This window comes from Loxodonta africana, chromosome 1, assembly GCF_030014295.1.
Source record: "Loxodonta africana isolate mLoxAfr1 chromosome 1, mLoxAfr1.hap2, whole genome shotgun sequence".
NCBI classification, from domain to species: Eukaryota; Metazoa; Chordata; class Mammalia; order Proboscidea; family Elephantidae; genus Loxodonta; species Loxodonta africana.
The window spans coordinates 13,756,950-13,772,217 of NC_087342.1; the positions used below are offsets into that span (position 1 = coordinate 13,756,950).

Here is a 15,268-nt window from a genome sequence, read left to right on the forward strand (position 1 = left end):
AAACTCCGCTGAAACCTGTTCAGCCTTGTAGCATCCTATTCTGTAGGATGAGGCTCGTACCCACTCATTGGGTTATTGTGAGGCATAAAGGAGTTAATGGGTATGAAACCTGGGAAGAGCGCTCTAAATGTGCTGGTCGACCTCTTGGTCTGGGTCGCTGTGCAGATGGGTGATTATCCCAGGTTTTGTGATGCTGATTGTGCGTACGTATCGCGTTCCTTCCTGCCTGGACTTGCTGTTTTGCCTGATTGCAGACCGGGCCCTGGAGAGGAAGAGGTAGTCCCCATTTTACTATTGTACTTGCTTTATTTTGATTTGTCTCACTAATAAGGCTAATAAACATAGTTACAATTATTACATACTTCTGTGTGCCAGCATCATCTTAGGTTCATGATGTCCTTTTCCCCACTCATTTCGTCCTCAGCCAGCCCCGCCAGTCGGTATTACCATTGTCCTCTCTGTTTCTCAGACGAGGAAATGGCACTCTAGAGGGTCTAGTGACCTGCCTTGCTAGTAACATCTTGCTTTAAGTGGTGGTGCCTGGATCTGACACCAGGTCTGTCTGACTGCAAGGCCAGTGCTCTTTCCATGATGTGGAGACGTTAGGAGGCTGCAAAGGGAAGAGATGAGAGTGAGTGTCTAAGCCTGGCAGGCCATGATATGGCAGATACCTGATCCAAGAGCACTGTAGGGAGTCAGGAGGTGAGGAGAGAGCCCAGTTTCTTCCATCCCATTGCCTCCAGCTGTGGTGGGCATGCCCGTTGGAGGGTGAAGGTGAGCACCCCTGTACCAGCCCTGTGGTGCTGGGCTGTGAAGAGAACCTAGCGGGAGGAGGAGCTGGTGCTCCCAGGCGGGGGCAGGAGGGGGGAGGGCTTGGCTCTCTAATGCAGGCAGAACCTGGCTTTCAAAAAATCTGTTGCCAATGACTTGATTCCAACTCGTAGTGACTCTATAGGACAGAGTAGAACTGCCCCATAGGGTTTCCAAGGCTGCGTACATCTTTACAGAAGCAGACTGCCACATCTTTCTCCTACAGAGCAGCTAGTGGGTTTGAACCGCTGACCTGGTTAGCATCTGAGCACATAACCACTGTGCCACTAGGGCTCCCCAGCCTGGCTTTGAGGACCTCTATTCCTCAGCTACAGAAAAGGGGGAAACCGACCTTGCCAGCAGTGTTCTGCGCTACACCAGGGGAATGTTTTATGGGTCTCAGCCCCACCAACGAGGGCAGCCCAGCCCTGGTGTAAATACTGTTAAAATTGAGGGATGGTGAGCAGGAAGAAAGCAGTTTATTGGGGAAGGTCAGAAGGAGTTTGCATGGTGAACAAAGGGGATTTTTTTCCTCTTCTACCTCCAAAGCGATTGACTTAGAATTTAACGAGCCTGCCAAGGCCAGGAACAATACCACGGCTGGCTTGGAACCATGGCTGGCATCGGCAGCCCTTCTCAAACACTGCCCTTTCTCCCCTGAGGGGTTGACAAAGGAGCAGATAGTTCAGGCATCATTAACGTTGTTATTGTTGCTGTAGTTATCGTTGTTATCAAGGTTTGTGGGTTGTGACTTACGAAGTCTGCAGGAGGGCTCTTGGCTAGGTGATCCAAGGCTTGCTCGAGCTGCCTCTTAAGGAAAAGGAAGGAATGTGTGTGCCTTAAAAAGGTTAAAATACCCTGAATGGAGGAGAAAGGAGAATGTTAAGTGGCTGGAGCAAAGTCCTCTTGGGCTGAAGGGGAGGGAGAAAACGGCCTCCTCTTTGGCTGCCTCTGCGGTTGGTCACTAAGGTGAGGGTCTATCTGACGCCAGGCACAAAGGGGCCTTTCATCCTTCCCCCTTCTGTCTAGAAGATGCTAAGCCTTTTTCACCATCTCTGGACATCATCTCCCCTAACTCCACCTGGATTTGGCGACCCCAATTATTTTTCCTCTCTCAAATCTTTAAATGCTGCCTCTCCAGGCAAATCCTGCTTCCCCTGTGTCCACAAACATCCTCATGGACAGTCCATCCTCCTGACCCTATTGTCCCTCCCTTTTTTTTTTTTCCTTTTGTCACCTCAGCTCCTCAAACCTGCCCTGGATGCTTTCTCCACTTCCCTGTCTCCTCAGCAGTCTGGCTTCCAGCCCCCACTGAGCTCCTGGAACTCCCTCAGAACGGCCCTGGGGACTTTGTCACTGCAATCCCAGCCCTATTGATCCCTGAAACGACAACGTTTCATTGTGTCTCTTCCCTGGCCCATGTTGACACAGCACTTCCACCTTCTCCTTTCTGACCTTCCTTCAGTTCTTCCTCCTCCTCAACTGAGGGTGTTCCCAGGAAAAGTGCTGTGCTGAGCCCTCTCTCTTTTCCCCTCTTTGAGCCCCTGTCCTTGGAGACTTCATTTAGCCTCATGGCTTCACTCCAACCCAGACGACGCCTTATTGTCCATGTGTCCAAAACCTCAGCTTCTAATCATCTTCCTCAGAATGAGAGAAAGGCCCATTCTGCTGCCGCCTCTTCTCAGGTCTTCCATTTCTGGTGATAGTTCCACCTCCCAGCCCAGAATCCTCACACGCATTTAGGCTCTCCTCTCTTCAAACATTGGTTATATGTGAATAGCCATTGCCTTCTGCTATTTCCCTTGGAGGCTCTTGGATTGACCCATTTCTTTCACCCGGCAGCCACCCAGCTGGCCCTTCCACCTCCAGTCTCCCTGGCTGCTGCCCAATCTGAGGTCATGGCCAGATTAGTCCCTAAAATACCACTCTCATTCTGCTGCTACCATCTGCTGACGGGTCCACAGTGCCTCCCACAAACGCTCCCGTGTGCTTCCTGCAGCAGGCTAGGCTCCTGAGCCAGGCTTCCAGAGTCCCCTGGGCTGATCCCATTGACATCTCCCGCCATGCTCAGCTGGGGCCCTCCCTGCACCATGGTCTGTTGGATGCTCCCATCTGGGTCGTGTAACATGCTCCTGGAGGGTGACTTCTTCTACAAAGGTCAGGCATGAGGCAACAAGTGTAATTTGTCAAGTGTGTTATGTTGGACAGATGTTTAATGAGAGTTTCCAGTGCACCCTGGGTGATGCAAAGAGTTTGGTCTCGGCTACTAACATAAAGGTTGGCGGTGGATCCACCTAGCAGAAGAAAGTCCTGGCAATCTGCTCCTAGAAAGATTACAGCCAAGAAAACCCTATGAAGCAGTTCTACTTTGTAACACATGGGATCGCCATGAGTCGGAATCGACCCAACAGCAACGGAGTGTTGGGTTTCCAATGGCCCAGGCCCTGTCCTGGGTCCTGCCCTTAGAGCTCTTAGTCTGGAAGGGGAGGGGGTCGGGGGAGGTGGAGAGGAGACAGACCTTCCATAAAGTGTTCTAAACCTGGTCCCATTTAAGCCCCAGCTTCATGACTCATGGTGGTTTTCCAGTGAAGTTAATTTCCTCAGTGTATTTCTGCTTGAGCTGAAGTTCTCGGCTGTGTGAGGGTAAACGCTGGGTCAGAGGCTTTGGTGGCAGGCTGAGAAGTGGTTTGGTTTAATCTGAGGGTGGCTGTGGGTTAGAGGATCTGAGGGACTGTTCGGGTGTTATTGGAAGGAAGCTGTGGTTATGCCACAAGACTTGGGCTCCTGTAGTTTCTGCTGTAGATGTGTTCCTGTTCCTGCGGCTGCTCAGTGAGCTGAGTGTGGGGCTGGCCCGCCCTCCCTCTCGATCTCTCTCCACCTCCCCATTACCAGAACCCTAGATGCCTACCAGTCTCAGGAGGGGCTGGGCCACAGGTCAGTCACTGGGCAAGGGTAGCTGTTTTCCTTGACCAGTAAGATAATCTGGGGATTAAAAACAGAGCGGTGTGTCAATGCGTTTTTCAAACAGATTCTTTTTTTTTTTTCCTGCTTTAAGCATGTGCATTGAGCAATGGCCTTTTTAGTCCGAAGTTCAGTGGCTCCTCGGAGCAGTAGAATAACGTGTCACGATGAAGTTGAATGAAGTTTTTGGTGAGGTCTTAGGAGGTCTGCATAAGGGCGTGCGTGCCCAGGCGCTGTACACGGCCCTGGCAGGCAGGCCTCTGGCAGGTGGGATGAAGAGTAATAATTCTTAAACCTGTTCCCCTGGATGGTTTTACCCTGGGAGAAGGAACCTTTGAATTCCAACATGGCAGATTATATTTAGAAGCTTTAGGGTGTGGCTATGATTCTATCTTCTACTCTGCTCTGGAAATAAAGCAGTATATTATGTGTTAGGGTAGCTCTGATGCATTTCGAGTGCTTCATGATTTATAAAGCTTGCTCAGTAAGTCAGCCCACTTCATCCTCCCAGCAATCCCATGAGGGAGGCACTATGGTCTCCACGTCAGATGGGAGATACTAAGCTCTAAAAGGGCGAGCGATGTTGCTCCGGCATCTCAGCTGTTGAGTGGTTGAGCTCAGGCTCGACTCTGTACTTCTGGCTCGTAAGAGATCTGGAATCAGAGCTGAGAGAGATGGGGGTTCAAATTCTGACCCTGCTGCTTATTAGCTGTGTAACTGTGGTCCGATTGATTAATTTTTTAAATTTCTCTGGCAGAAATTAAAACTTCTTTTAATATGATCAAGCATATCATATAATCTACCAAAAAAATGAAACCAAGCTCATTGCTGTTGGGTTGATTCTGACTCACAGCGACCCTATAGGACAGAGTAGAACTGCCCCATAGGGTTTCCAAGGAGCAGCTGGTAGATTCGAACTGCCGACCTTTTGGTCAGCAGCTAAGCTCTTAAACCACTGCGCCACCAAGGCTCCTAGTAATCTACATCTGCCTCTTTTTGTCAGCCACATTCCTCTGGAGCCGTCTGTCCTTGCCCTACCCTGGGCTCATCGCTTTGTTGGCTGCTGAACAGTTGTTGTCCTGGGACTTCTCTTCACCATCAGCATATTGTAATTCTCATTGCCTCTCCTTTGAAACTCTGTCCTATAGGGTCGCTATGAGTCGGAATCGACTCGATGGCACTGGGTTGGGTCTCCTTTGTTGGAGCCTGTGTCTCCTAGTTTCCGTGTCTTTCTCTATTTTTATTTAGTTCCATGTTTTGGTAGAGCATGTGTTCCAGCAGCTTCCTGAGGAAGGGCGTATTAATGTTAGGTTTTACACATTTGAGTAATCTTAACTCACAACTGATATACAGTTTGGCTGATTATAGAACTCCAGTTGGAAATCATGTTCCTTGGGAATTATGAAGGCAATGCTTCAATGTCTTCTGGTGTTGCTGATAGAAGCCTGACACCAGTCCTGACTCTTGATCCTTTGGTTGTGGTATTTTTTTCGTTTTGAAACTTTTAGGATCTCCTCTTTGTCACAAATATTCTGAAAATTCTTAGTGGTGTATTTTGGTGATGCCCTATTCTTCAGCTCTGAGAAATTGCCTTGAGTTCCTTCTTTGATGACTTCTTTTCTTCTTTCTGGGACTCCTTCATTTGGGTTTTGCACTTAGTGGATCCATCCTCTTAGTTTTCTTATCTTTTTTCCTCCTGAGGGTTTTTTTTTTTTAATTTCTTCATCTTTTTTTTTTTTCCCTAGGATATATATATATATTAATTCTACTTCCAATCCTATTGAATTTTTTAAATTCTATTTATTTTGTTGTTGTTGAGAAAATAAACAGCAAAACCTACAGCAATTCAACAGTTGCTTTATGTACCATTTAGTGACATTGATTATATTCTTTAGTTGTGCAACCATTCACACCCTCCTTTTATGAGTCGTTCCTTCCCCACTAACAAATTCACTGCCACTAAGGTTCCTGTCTAATCCTTCAAGTTGCTGTTGTCAATTTAATTCCATGTAGGTAGTTCTTAAAAGAGCATAATGCTCAAGGCAGACATTTTTTACTAGATAAGCTAAATTATTGTTTAGTTTTAAGTAGACTTCAGGGGGTTTATTTGGTTTAAGGTTTAAAGATTATTTAAGGGCATTAGCTTCAGGGGTTCATCCAACCTTCATGGCTCCAGGAAGTCGTGAGAATTAGAAATTATATTCTGCATTTCCCCGTTTTGATCAGGATTCTTCTATAGACTCTTTGATCAAAATGTTCGGTAATGGTTGTGCGGCACCATCCAGTTCTTTTGGTCTCAGGGCAAAGGAGGCATTGTTCATGGAGACAATTAGCCACACGTTCTACATTCTTCTTATTCTGACTCTTCTTCCTTTGTTACTCCAGGCAAATAGAGATCAATTGTGCCTTGGATGGCCACTTGCGTGCTTTTCAGACCCCGGGCACAATGCAAGGAACTAGAAGGTAGAACACACACACTAAATATGTTATTAGGCCAATTAACTGAAATGTCCTATGAAAACATGGCCCTAAACCTCCAAATCAAGGGACCAAATCCCGTGAGGTTTTTGGTTGTACATAAGCCGCCTCAGCAGCTACTCTCATTATTGTAAAAATATCTATCGTGCAACTTTTGCCAATTCAGCTTTTTACAGGTATACAACTTATTGACAACAATTAACAATAATCGGCTGTGCAGCCCTACCCTTAATTAACGTGATATTTCCATCACGTTAACCCCCCCTTTCTCCCTCCCTCCCTCCCACCACTGGTAACTGCTGATAAACTTTGTTCTCTATACATGTGCCGTTTCTTGTCATTTTATATAAGTGAGGTTCCACAATATTTGTCTTTTTGTGATTGACTTATTTCCCTCAGCATGATGTCTTCCAGCTCCATCCATATCGTACCATGTATCAGGACTTTATTTCTGCTATTGGCTGCGTAGTATTCCATTGTATGTATGTACCACATTGTTTCCGTTCATCTGCTGATGGGCATTTAGGTTGTTTGCACCTTTTGGCGCTTGTGAATAGTGAGGCAGTAAACATTGGTGTACAAGTCTCTGCTTTCAAGTCTTTTGGGTATATAGCTAGGAGTGGAATTGCTGGGTCATATGATAGTTGTATTTTTTGTTTTTTGAGGAATCGCCACACTGTTTTCCACAACGACTCTACCATTTTGCATTCCCCCCAGCAATGGACGAGGGTTCCAATTTTCCCATATCCTCGCCAACATTTGTTATTTTTTCTCTCTTTTTAATCTGAGCCTTCCTAGTGGGAGTGAAATGGTATCTTATTGTGGTTTTGATTTGCATCTCTCTGACGGCTAATGACATCTGAGCATCTTGTCATATGTTTGGTGCCCATTTGAATGATGTTCTCTTTGGTGAAATGTCTATTCAAGTCCTTTGCCCCTTTTATGATTGAGTTATCTTTTTGTGAAGTTGATTGGATTTTTAAGTTTCTGTGATAGTTTTACTTTCCAAGAGTCCTTCCTGATTCACTGTTCACTTTTTATATAGCTCCCTATTCTGGTTTTGAGTATGCACAGTTTTATTTGTTTGAGAATAGTAGTTATGATTATTGTCATTTTCTTCTGTTCTCTTTATTTTCTTTTAAGTTTTATCTTTCCATTGGTTTGTCTTGGTCTCTGCCTTCACGTCGAGGGCTTTACTCAGATACCTGTTGAACCTTGGTTATCTCTCTGCACAAGGCACTAGCGGATGGATTGGGGACTGTGAGGGTGGGGAGGGGTGGAGTGTACATCTTAACTTCACAGTGCATGTTTGAGTGGAAACTCCGCTGTTTCGTTTGAGGATCTTCAAATCACTGTCTTCCAGTTTAATATTGTGCTCCTCAGTTCCATTCCACCCCCAGAAGAATTCTCTAATCTCCTGCCTGGGGGACTAAGAGTGGCAGACAGCATTCTGGAAAAGGAAAGGGAGCTGTTAGAGGGATACCAGGCTTGGGGGGATGGGCGATCTTAACGTTTAGTTTGTAGACTTTGCCGTCATCCCCACATTTATTGTAGGGACCACACACCCACCCTCTGTCTGGTGTCTTACCAGCAGAGCTTTTATGCCGTCTCTCCATGTAGTAGCCCTCTTACTCTCTTCCAGGTGGGCGAAAGGCTGTTGCCCAGCAGCCTGGGCTGGAGGAGGGGGTCTGCTGTGTGACTGCTCCTTATTCAGACTTTTGACCACCTCCTGCTTTCAGCCTCACCCCTTGTCCTGCCTGCAGATGTGCCTGGTGCCTCCAATCCCATTCAGCTGGTGATGAATCGGTTCTCTGGTAAGAATTGGCTCCCCTCTTGTTGAATTGTCCCAGAGATCACTTGGCTGAATGGGAAAAGCTGAAAACCTCTCACCCATTTCCATCCTAAACATCAAGGGATGATCTTACTTCTCTGTGGCTTTTTTGCTTTGGTGAGTCTAGGTGGGATGGAGTTTTCTCACTGCTCCGGTGTACTGCACTTGGGTTGAGTGTAGAATACAGACATTGATTGACCTCCCAGGAAGCTCACGATTGACTGGGTGACCAGTAGGTCTGAGTACCATGTTTCTATATGATGGCAGCCCAGGCAGTATTATAAAAGTGCGTGAAGAAGAAGGGTAGGTTGGAGATCAGGAATGCGTTGGAAGTGCCCCAAAAGGTCCCTGGGTGCCACAGTTTGCATTCGACTGCTAACCTGGTGGTGCAGTGGTTAAGAGCTCGGGCTGCTAACCAAAAGGTTGGCAATTCCAATCCACCAGCTGCCCCTTGGAAACCGTATGGGGCAGTTCTTCTCTGTCCTATAGGGTCGCTATGAGTTGGAATTGACTTGATGGCTACAGGTTTGGTTTTTGGGTTATTAACTGAAAGGCTGGTGCTTCAAACCACCTGGTGACACTGTGCAAGAAAGGCCTGGCGATCTGCTTCTACGAAGATTACAGGCAGGAGAACCCTGTGGAGCAGTTCTGCTCTACAACACATGGAGTCTATGAGCCAGAATCGACTCGACACAAGGGCTTTGGTGTTTTGGAGGGAAGTGTTCCTGGATGAGGCGACTTGGAGAGGGAATGAGGTGAAAAGGTAGGTGTAGCGTCGTGGTTGTTTCCAGTTTGGGGCCACGGACACTCACGTACAGGCTTTTGTGTAGATGTCAATTTCATTTCTCTGGGATAAAAACTCCATCATGGTAAGTGTACGTGTAGCTTTTTCAGAAACTGCCAAACTATTTTCCAGAGTGGTGTTTACCTTCCCACCAGGAATGTGAGAAAGATCCAGTTTCTCTGCATTTGGTATTGTCGCTTTTTTATAAGTTAGCTGTTCTAATACGCGTGTGGTGGTAGCTCATTGTGGCCTTAATTTACATTTTCCTAATGGCTGATGATATTTTTTCAATCTTCAGTGAAATGTCTCTTCATAGCTTCTTCCATTTTCTAATTGGATTGTTCATTTTTTCGTGTTGACTTTTGAGAGTTCTCAGTGTATAGTAGCTGCTAGTACTGTGCAGAATATGTGCCTTAGAAATATTTCCTTCCAGTTTGTATGTAGTTTGTCTTTTTCATCCTCTTAGCGGGATCTTTCACAGAGCAATTTTAAAAATTTTAATGAAGTCCGGTATTTCGATTTTTTTGCTTCATTTTGATATGAGGTTTGTATTTGGTGCCCTGGTGGTGCAGTGGTTAAGAGCTTGACTACTAACCAAAAGGTCAGCAGTTCAAACCCACCAGATGCTCCTTGGAAACCCTATGGGGCAGTTTTACGCTGTCCTGTAGAGTCGCTATGAGACAGAATTGATTTGACGGCAATGGGTTTGGCTTGCCCTCATCACTCTGAGGCAAAACGTGCTCCAGGCAGCACATCTGTGGGCATCTGGTCTTCCTTGGGCCTGGTCAAGATCAGGACTCACGGTCCTTGGCTCCTTGGTCCCCAGGTGGTCCTGCCAACGTGGCTGTCCTCCGCAAAGGTCTCCCCGCTCATCGAGAGAGTCTCTGACCACAAGGATTTGAAAAAACTTCTCAGGACCCGGAATAATGTACTGGTGCTTTACTCCAAGTCAGGTGAGTGCCCCCTGCTGGCCTGGGATCAGCAGGCACCCGACGACCGAGTAGGGAAGGCGGGGGAGGGGAGCACACAGGTGGGAGGCAGGAGACCTTAGGACCTAACACCACTCAGCAAGGATTCAGGGGATGTAGGGCTTGTCAGCTCTCCTCAGAAGACAGGGCAGAGACATGTTGGGGCATTTGTTCTGCCGCTTTTGGATCTCTGAGAAGACCTTGCAGTTCCTTTTTACCAGTGTTCTGGTCTCTAGTGGGACTCCACTGATGAGGGAGAGGCCTTGTGAAGGAAGACAGAGGACCCAAATGGCGGGCTTAAGAATGGACATTCTGGCTTCCCTGGAGGGAGGACCGACGAGTCTCCCTTCATCTCCATGCCCTGCAGTGCCCAGCACAGGACGAGGCCCATCAGGCTGCTGACTGAGTTGACCGGCCTCTTGCCAGCTGACTTGGTCCCAGGCGTGGGGGTACTCATCTGGACTGGCAGCCCTGCCTGGCCCCCACCTGCCCTGCTCTGGGGTCAGACATGAGCCTGAACTTGTAGTAGGTCCTGAACTCAAGGTATGGCAGCTTCATCAAGGAGGGAAGCAGCAGCCTGTCTGTCTTCTGACCTTGAGACTGGTGAGGGGATAGAGGATGGAGTGAGGTTTGCTCAGCTCTTGGCAGCAATTTTGGGGAAGGGTAAACGTCTGACTCCGTTGGTGCTGTTCCAGCAGAGTTAAGTGTTTTTCACTGCTCCTCAGGATGCCAAGTTTCTGGTGCCCCTGCAGAAGCAGCAGCCAGTGGCTAGGCCACTTCTGGGCCCAGCTCTGCCTGGCAGCTCGTCCTTGACAGTCATTGGCACTGGGTCTGATGGATGCTCTGGACGTGTGGCCCTCCTGAAGCTGCGTCCTCCGGGCACCCCTGGCACATGGCTGCTTTCGTTGCCACTTGCTGCTCCCTCCTCCCGAGGGCCTGGCACATGCTCGCTGAGTTTATTGTTGGAGCCCAGCATGTGACTAGCATTTCTCTGCTGTCTGGAATGGGGGAAACCGAGGCCAGGGAGAAGCAGAGTTCCCTGAGGCCTGGATTGTAGGGCACTGAATAATGGTGAGTACCTCCACTCACCATTGGCTTGCTTCCTTGGATGCTCCTGCAACTGGGGTGTTCGTCAGTGAAGGAGCACACCCAGTTCCTTCTCTGGGGAAGGCCCCATTATAGAAGCTCGCCTTAAAAGGAGACTCCACATGGGATTTCTATGATACAGTCTCATTTACTCAGTTGCCATGAGGTAGGCAGTGTGAGTTGACAGATAATATCCAGTTTCTAGTTGAGGTCCACCAGCCAGTGGCTAGTAGAGATAGTCTGCTCTGTCTTCTCTGTGTCCTGCCATGGAGAGGTAAGGACAGATGTGTGATAGGAAGAAATGTATGCCTTCTGCAGTGATGGACGGGCTCTGAGACAGGGCTGAGGCCAGGAAGACATCGTGGTAAGTTAGAAAGCGGGAAGGTGGGGACTCTTGCGTGGGACCTGAGTGGTGGAAATGGTTAATGCCTTCCGTTAATGTGCTCAGTGCACTCAGCTGCTAACCAAAAGGTCGGAGGTTCAGGGCCACCTAGAGGTGCCTCGGGAGAAAGGCCTGGTGATCTAATTCTGAAAAATCAGCCATTAAAAACCCTGTATAGCTCAGTTCTACTCTGATACACATGGGGTCACCATGAGTTGGACTCAAGTTGATGTTGACTGGTTTTGCAAGGTAGGAGATGGCCCCTAGCAGGAAGTAGGGCCTGAAGGTCTGGTCTGTCTCCTCCTCTTGCTGCTCAACCATGGTCCCATTTGGTAGAGACGTGGCACTCCCAGCACCTCCCACTTACCATGTGCATTCCTGCTTTGGGCTGCAAGGTGGTGGCCGTGGGTGATGATCTTACCTTCCTCCCTCCTCCCTCACACTTGCTGCATGACATGCGTGACCTCCAGTGGGTTTTGTGAGCAGCGCAGCAACTGGATTTCCTTCCCTCCCTCCTAGCCTTCCAAGCAGTGCCTCCCTTTCCGTTGCTGTCACCGTAGGGTGGAGTGAGGGGAGAGGTCCTTATATTGCTCCACTTCTGTGTTCCTTCTCCCCGCTCCCCAGAGGCCAGCATGAGCTGCGGGACTGTGGCCTTTCCAACCTCAGCTGCCCCCTCTGCTCTGGTTGCCTGGGCAGTGGTTTCCTGGGACTGCCCCTTCTGGAGACTGTGTGCATGCCTTTGGAAGATGCTTTTTGTTTGCTCCTGTGAAAGGCTCAGCGTGCTCCGTGTTCACAAACAGCTATCAGTTATCCGCAAATCCAGAAATCATGTGTTTGGCTGTGGAATGTCTCGTGTGGCTTTTCGGTGGGTGAGGGCACAGATTGCTCTTCCCAACAGTGTGTGGCTGGCAGGCCTCGCAGGCAAGCTCCTGGGTATCATGGTAGGGGATGGTGACCCAGAGCCTGCTGGATGCAGGCATCAAACACTGCCACAGCCACTCTGCAAGGGGATCAGGCCAGGCTGTCAGTATTTAAATCCTGGCCACAGGGGCTCTCTCCCTAAGAACCTTCCCTTCCACAGTGGTGTCAAGGTTCTGTGCCCAGACCCCTGGACCAATAGCAGACTCCCCCTTTCTTGTGTTCACAGCATCCTGCCCCATGGCATAGTCTTCGTTCCTGCAGCAACCCCCAGAGGTACTGCCCGGGCTGGTGCATCCCCCTGTGGCTTCCCGAAAAGTGGGCTGTGAACTATGCATTGGGGTACAGTTGGCATTGGTCCGCGGGAGACTAGTGTCATGTATATACCTCGTTTAATGACCAAGATGGCACCGAGCTCCTAGGTCAGTGTGTGATGCTCTAGTAACAGAGGGATCTGGTCCCTGCCCTTGTCAGCTCCCAGGCGGGGAGTCAGGATGGACGAGCATGGAGTCTGCAAGATTGTTTCCTTGCTAGTTATAGAATTGTAACTGTTTGCTTACAGAATTTTCAAAACTTGTCCCAGAAAGATAATGAGTCGGAGACTGTCCTGGGAGTTGAGATTCTGGCTGAGAGAAGCCTTGAGGTGTGGCTTAAAGGAGGGAGAGTTGGGGGCAGTGTCTGAGACGAGCCTGGCTATTCTTGCAGACACACGCACTGACACTATTGATTACGGGGACAGGTATTTTAAATGGCACCCAAGACTTCTTCATCCACCCCAGCCCCTTCCTTGGGATTGGTCTCTATGCTTTGCATCTGAGAGAAGACGATGGAGATGGCTCTGGGTGCCCTTGGACACATATGTTTCATATTTTCTTTTTTTTTCTCTCTCCAGAGACGGCAGCTGAAAATCACCTCAGGTTATTGTCCACTGTGGCCCAGGCAGTGAAAGGACAAGGCACCATCTGCTGGGTGGACTGTGGGTATGTCCTGCGGGTGCCGGGATGGTGGGCAGGGAGGTATTTGGGGGCTTTGATCGGTGGGGCCGGGAATTGTCCCTGGACGAGTACTCTGAGAGATAGGACTTGATGGAGAGATTGCTTCAGGATAGTCCCCCTAGCAGTACTGCCAGGCCATCACTGAAGGGGAAAGCTGCCTTTTTTCTCCCCTTCTCCACAGTACTTTCACTTTTCACTGCTGTCCTCTGTCACTTTATTTTGTTTTCCCAGTGGGAGTGGGGTAGTGGAGCTTCCCCTCCCTGTTTTATAGAGGGGAGTTGATGCCTAGAGAGGCAAGGGGATTTTGCAGGGTCACCCTGTGGGCTTATGGTGGGCCTGGAGCAAGAACCGTGGTCTTTACCCCCCACCCAGGTCATTGCAACTCGTGGTCCCTGCTGCCTGCAGTGTAGAGGCAGTGGAATGGGCTACCTGGCCTGACTCGCTGCCTTGGTGTCAGTCCTGGACAGGCAGCTTAGCCTCCCTGGTACCCCTCCCCCTCTCCCCCTCTCTCCTTTGACCTGTGTGCTCAGCACACCACTCCACCCATCCAGATGCCATGGCCCTCCTCCCCATGACCCCTCTCCCCGCAGACGCTGCCCCGTCAGTGTTCAGGTAGTGGGAGGGAGTCAATAGGAAGGAGGGCTACTTCTTAGGATGACAAAGGTGATTCTCGATGGAGTTCCTCTGATTTTCTTGAGTTTGGGAGCTTGAGTCCAGGGTTACTCAGTTCATCTTTCGTTTCTGTCATTAGGAGTAGTTTCCGCCTCTCTCTGTGTACTGAGAGATACACGAGAGGTTTGTATATACACACAAACACATGCTCTTAACTGGCCCCCAATTTGGTGTACATAAACACAGAAAAGACACATAGATAGCAAACGAATATACAGAAAAGGTGGATAATAACAGGTTTATTCTTTGAGCATTTATTAAGCATCAACTGTATGCATGCAAGGAACTGTGCAGCTTTATTGGGCGGACACCAGCATTTGCATGCCCCTCTGCTTTTTTTTTTTTCTGCCCTGGGAATGTTATCCCTGGGGACGATGTGCTTGTTTCAGACTGAGGACAGGAGGTCTCTCCAGAACCACTGTGTTCCCATCTCACCTTGCCTTACGGCTTTTCAGAAACATGGGTTTGGAAAAGAAGGGGAAGGAGAACAGGCAGTATGGTACTCTTCTGTTATTGGGGGACAGGTGGGGTGCTGCTGGGTGGAGGGGCAGGTTGTCTTCCTGGATGGCCCATAAAGGTCTTTTAACTTGAATGTAGCTGTTGTGCCCAAGTAGCAAGCCCTGCTACTAACTACCCTGTGGGTTAAATGAGCCTCTGTCTTTATTCATGCTGAGTTCTAAATGGCTGTATTGCAAGTCAATTTTTGCAACTGATTTGTGAGTGAGTGGGCTCAAGCTTGTCCTGCCTATAGCTGGAGAGAACTGAGGGGGATTCATATTTTGACAAAGCATTGAACGAGACCAGGAGGAGTCTTAGCCAAGCGGTATGTCAACAGGGTGTGTGCGTGTGTGTCTTTGTGTTTGTATGTTTGGCCTCACACTTCCAGATTCATTCCAACACTAACTTAAAGGAAAGGGAAAGACTTCCTGCAGGCAGTAGGTGAAGTATTGGCCGTTGGTTAATACTAGCTTGTAGTTGGTCTGAAAGTGTTCGTGTCTTCCATGCTTGTTTTTGTCTCCCAAATTATACCAAGAGTGCTCTGGGTGACTGGCAAAGTGACAGAGGCTATTTGAGGGGACCAGACCTTTTGGAGTCTTCATATCTGAAGTTGATACAGGTGCTGCTGTACTGATAGAGCCTTATCATAGGACATTCTTATGAGACTTATAAACAAACAAAAAACCCAGTGCCGTCGAGTCGATTCCGACTCACAGCGACCCTATAGGACAGAGTAGAACTGCCCCATAGGGTTTCCAAGGAGCGCCTGGCGGATTCGAACTGCCGACCCTTTGGTTAGCAGCCATAGCACTTAACCACTATACCACCAGGGTTTCCATGAGGCTTATGGGGGGGCACAAATGGGCAGCGGAGCTTTGACTTAAT

At 48.7% G+C, this 15,268-nt stretch overlaps 1 protein-coding gene across 2 annotated transcripts in view; it reads left to right on the top strand.

Annotated features, from left to right (window-relative positions):
* The window catches only part of PDIA5 (protein disulfide isomerase family A member 5), a 122,334-nt gene that overhangs the window by 21,088 nt on the left and 85,978 nt on the right, over positions 1–15,268 (top strand). Inside the window, exons 1-3 of one of the 2 annotated variants that reach the window (XM_064291146.1) lie at positions 9,691–9,817; positions 10,200–10,375; positions 13,111–13,198. Coding sequence is in view for 1 of the 2 variants with exons in the window: in XM_064291196.1 (XP_064147266.1) it covers positions 9,691–9,817; positions 13,111–13,198 (215 nt within the window). In the remaining variant the exon portion in view is untranslated. Of the gene's footprint in view, positions 1–9,690; positions 9,818–10,199; positions 10,376–13,110; positions 13,199–15,268 lie in introns of those variants that run through there. The other variant, XM_064291196.1, reaches the window with a different exon arrangement.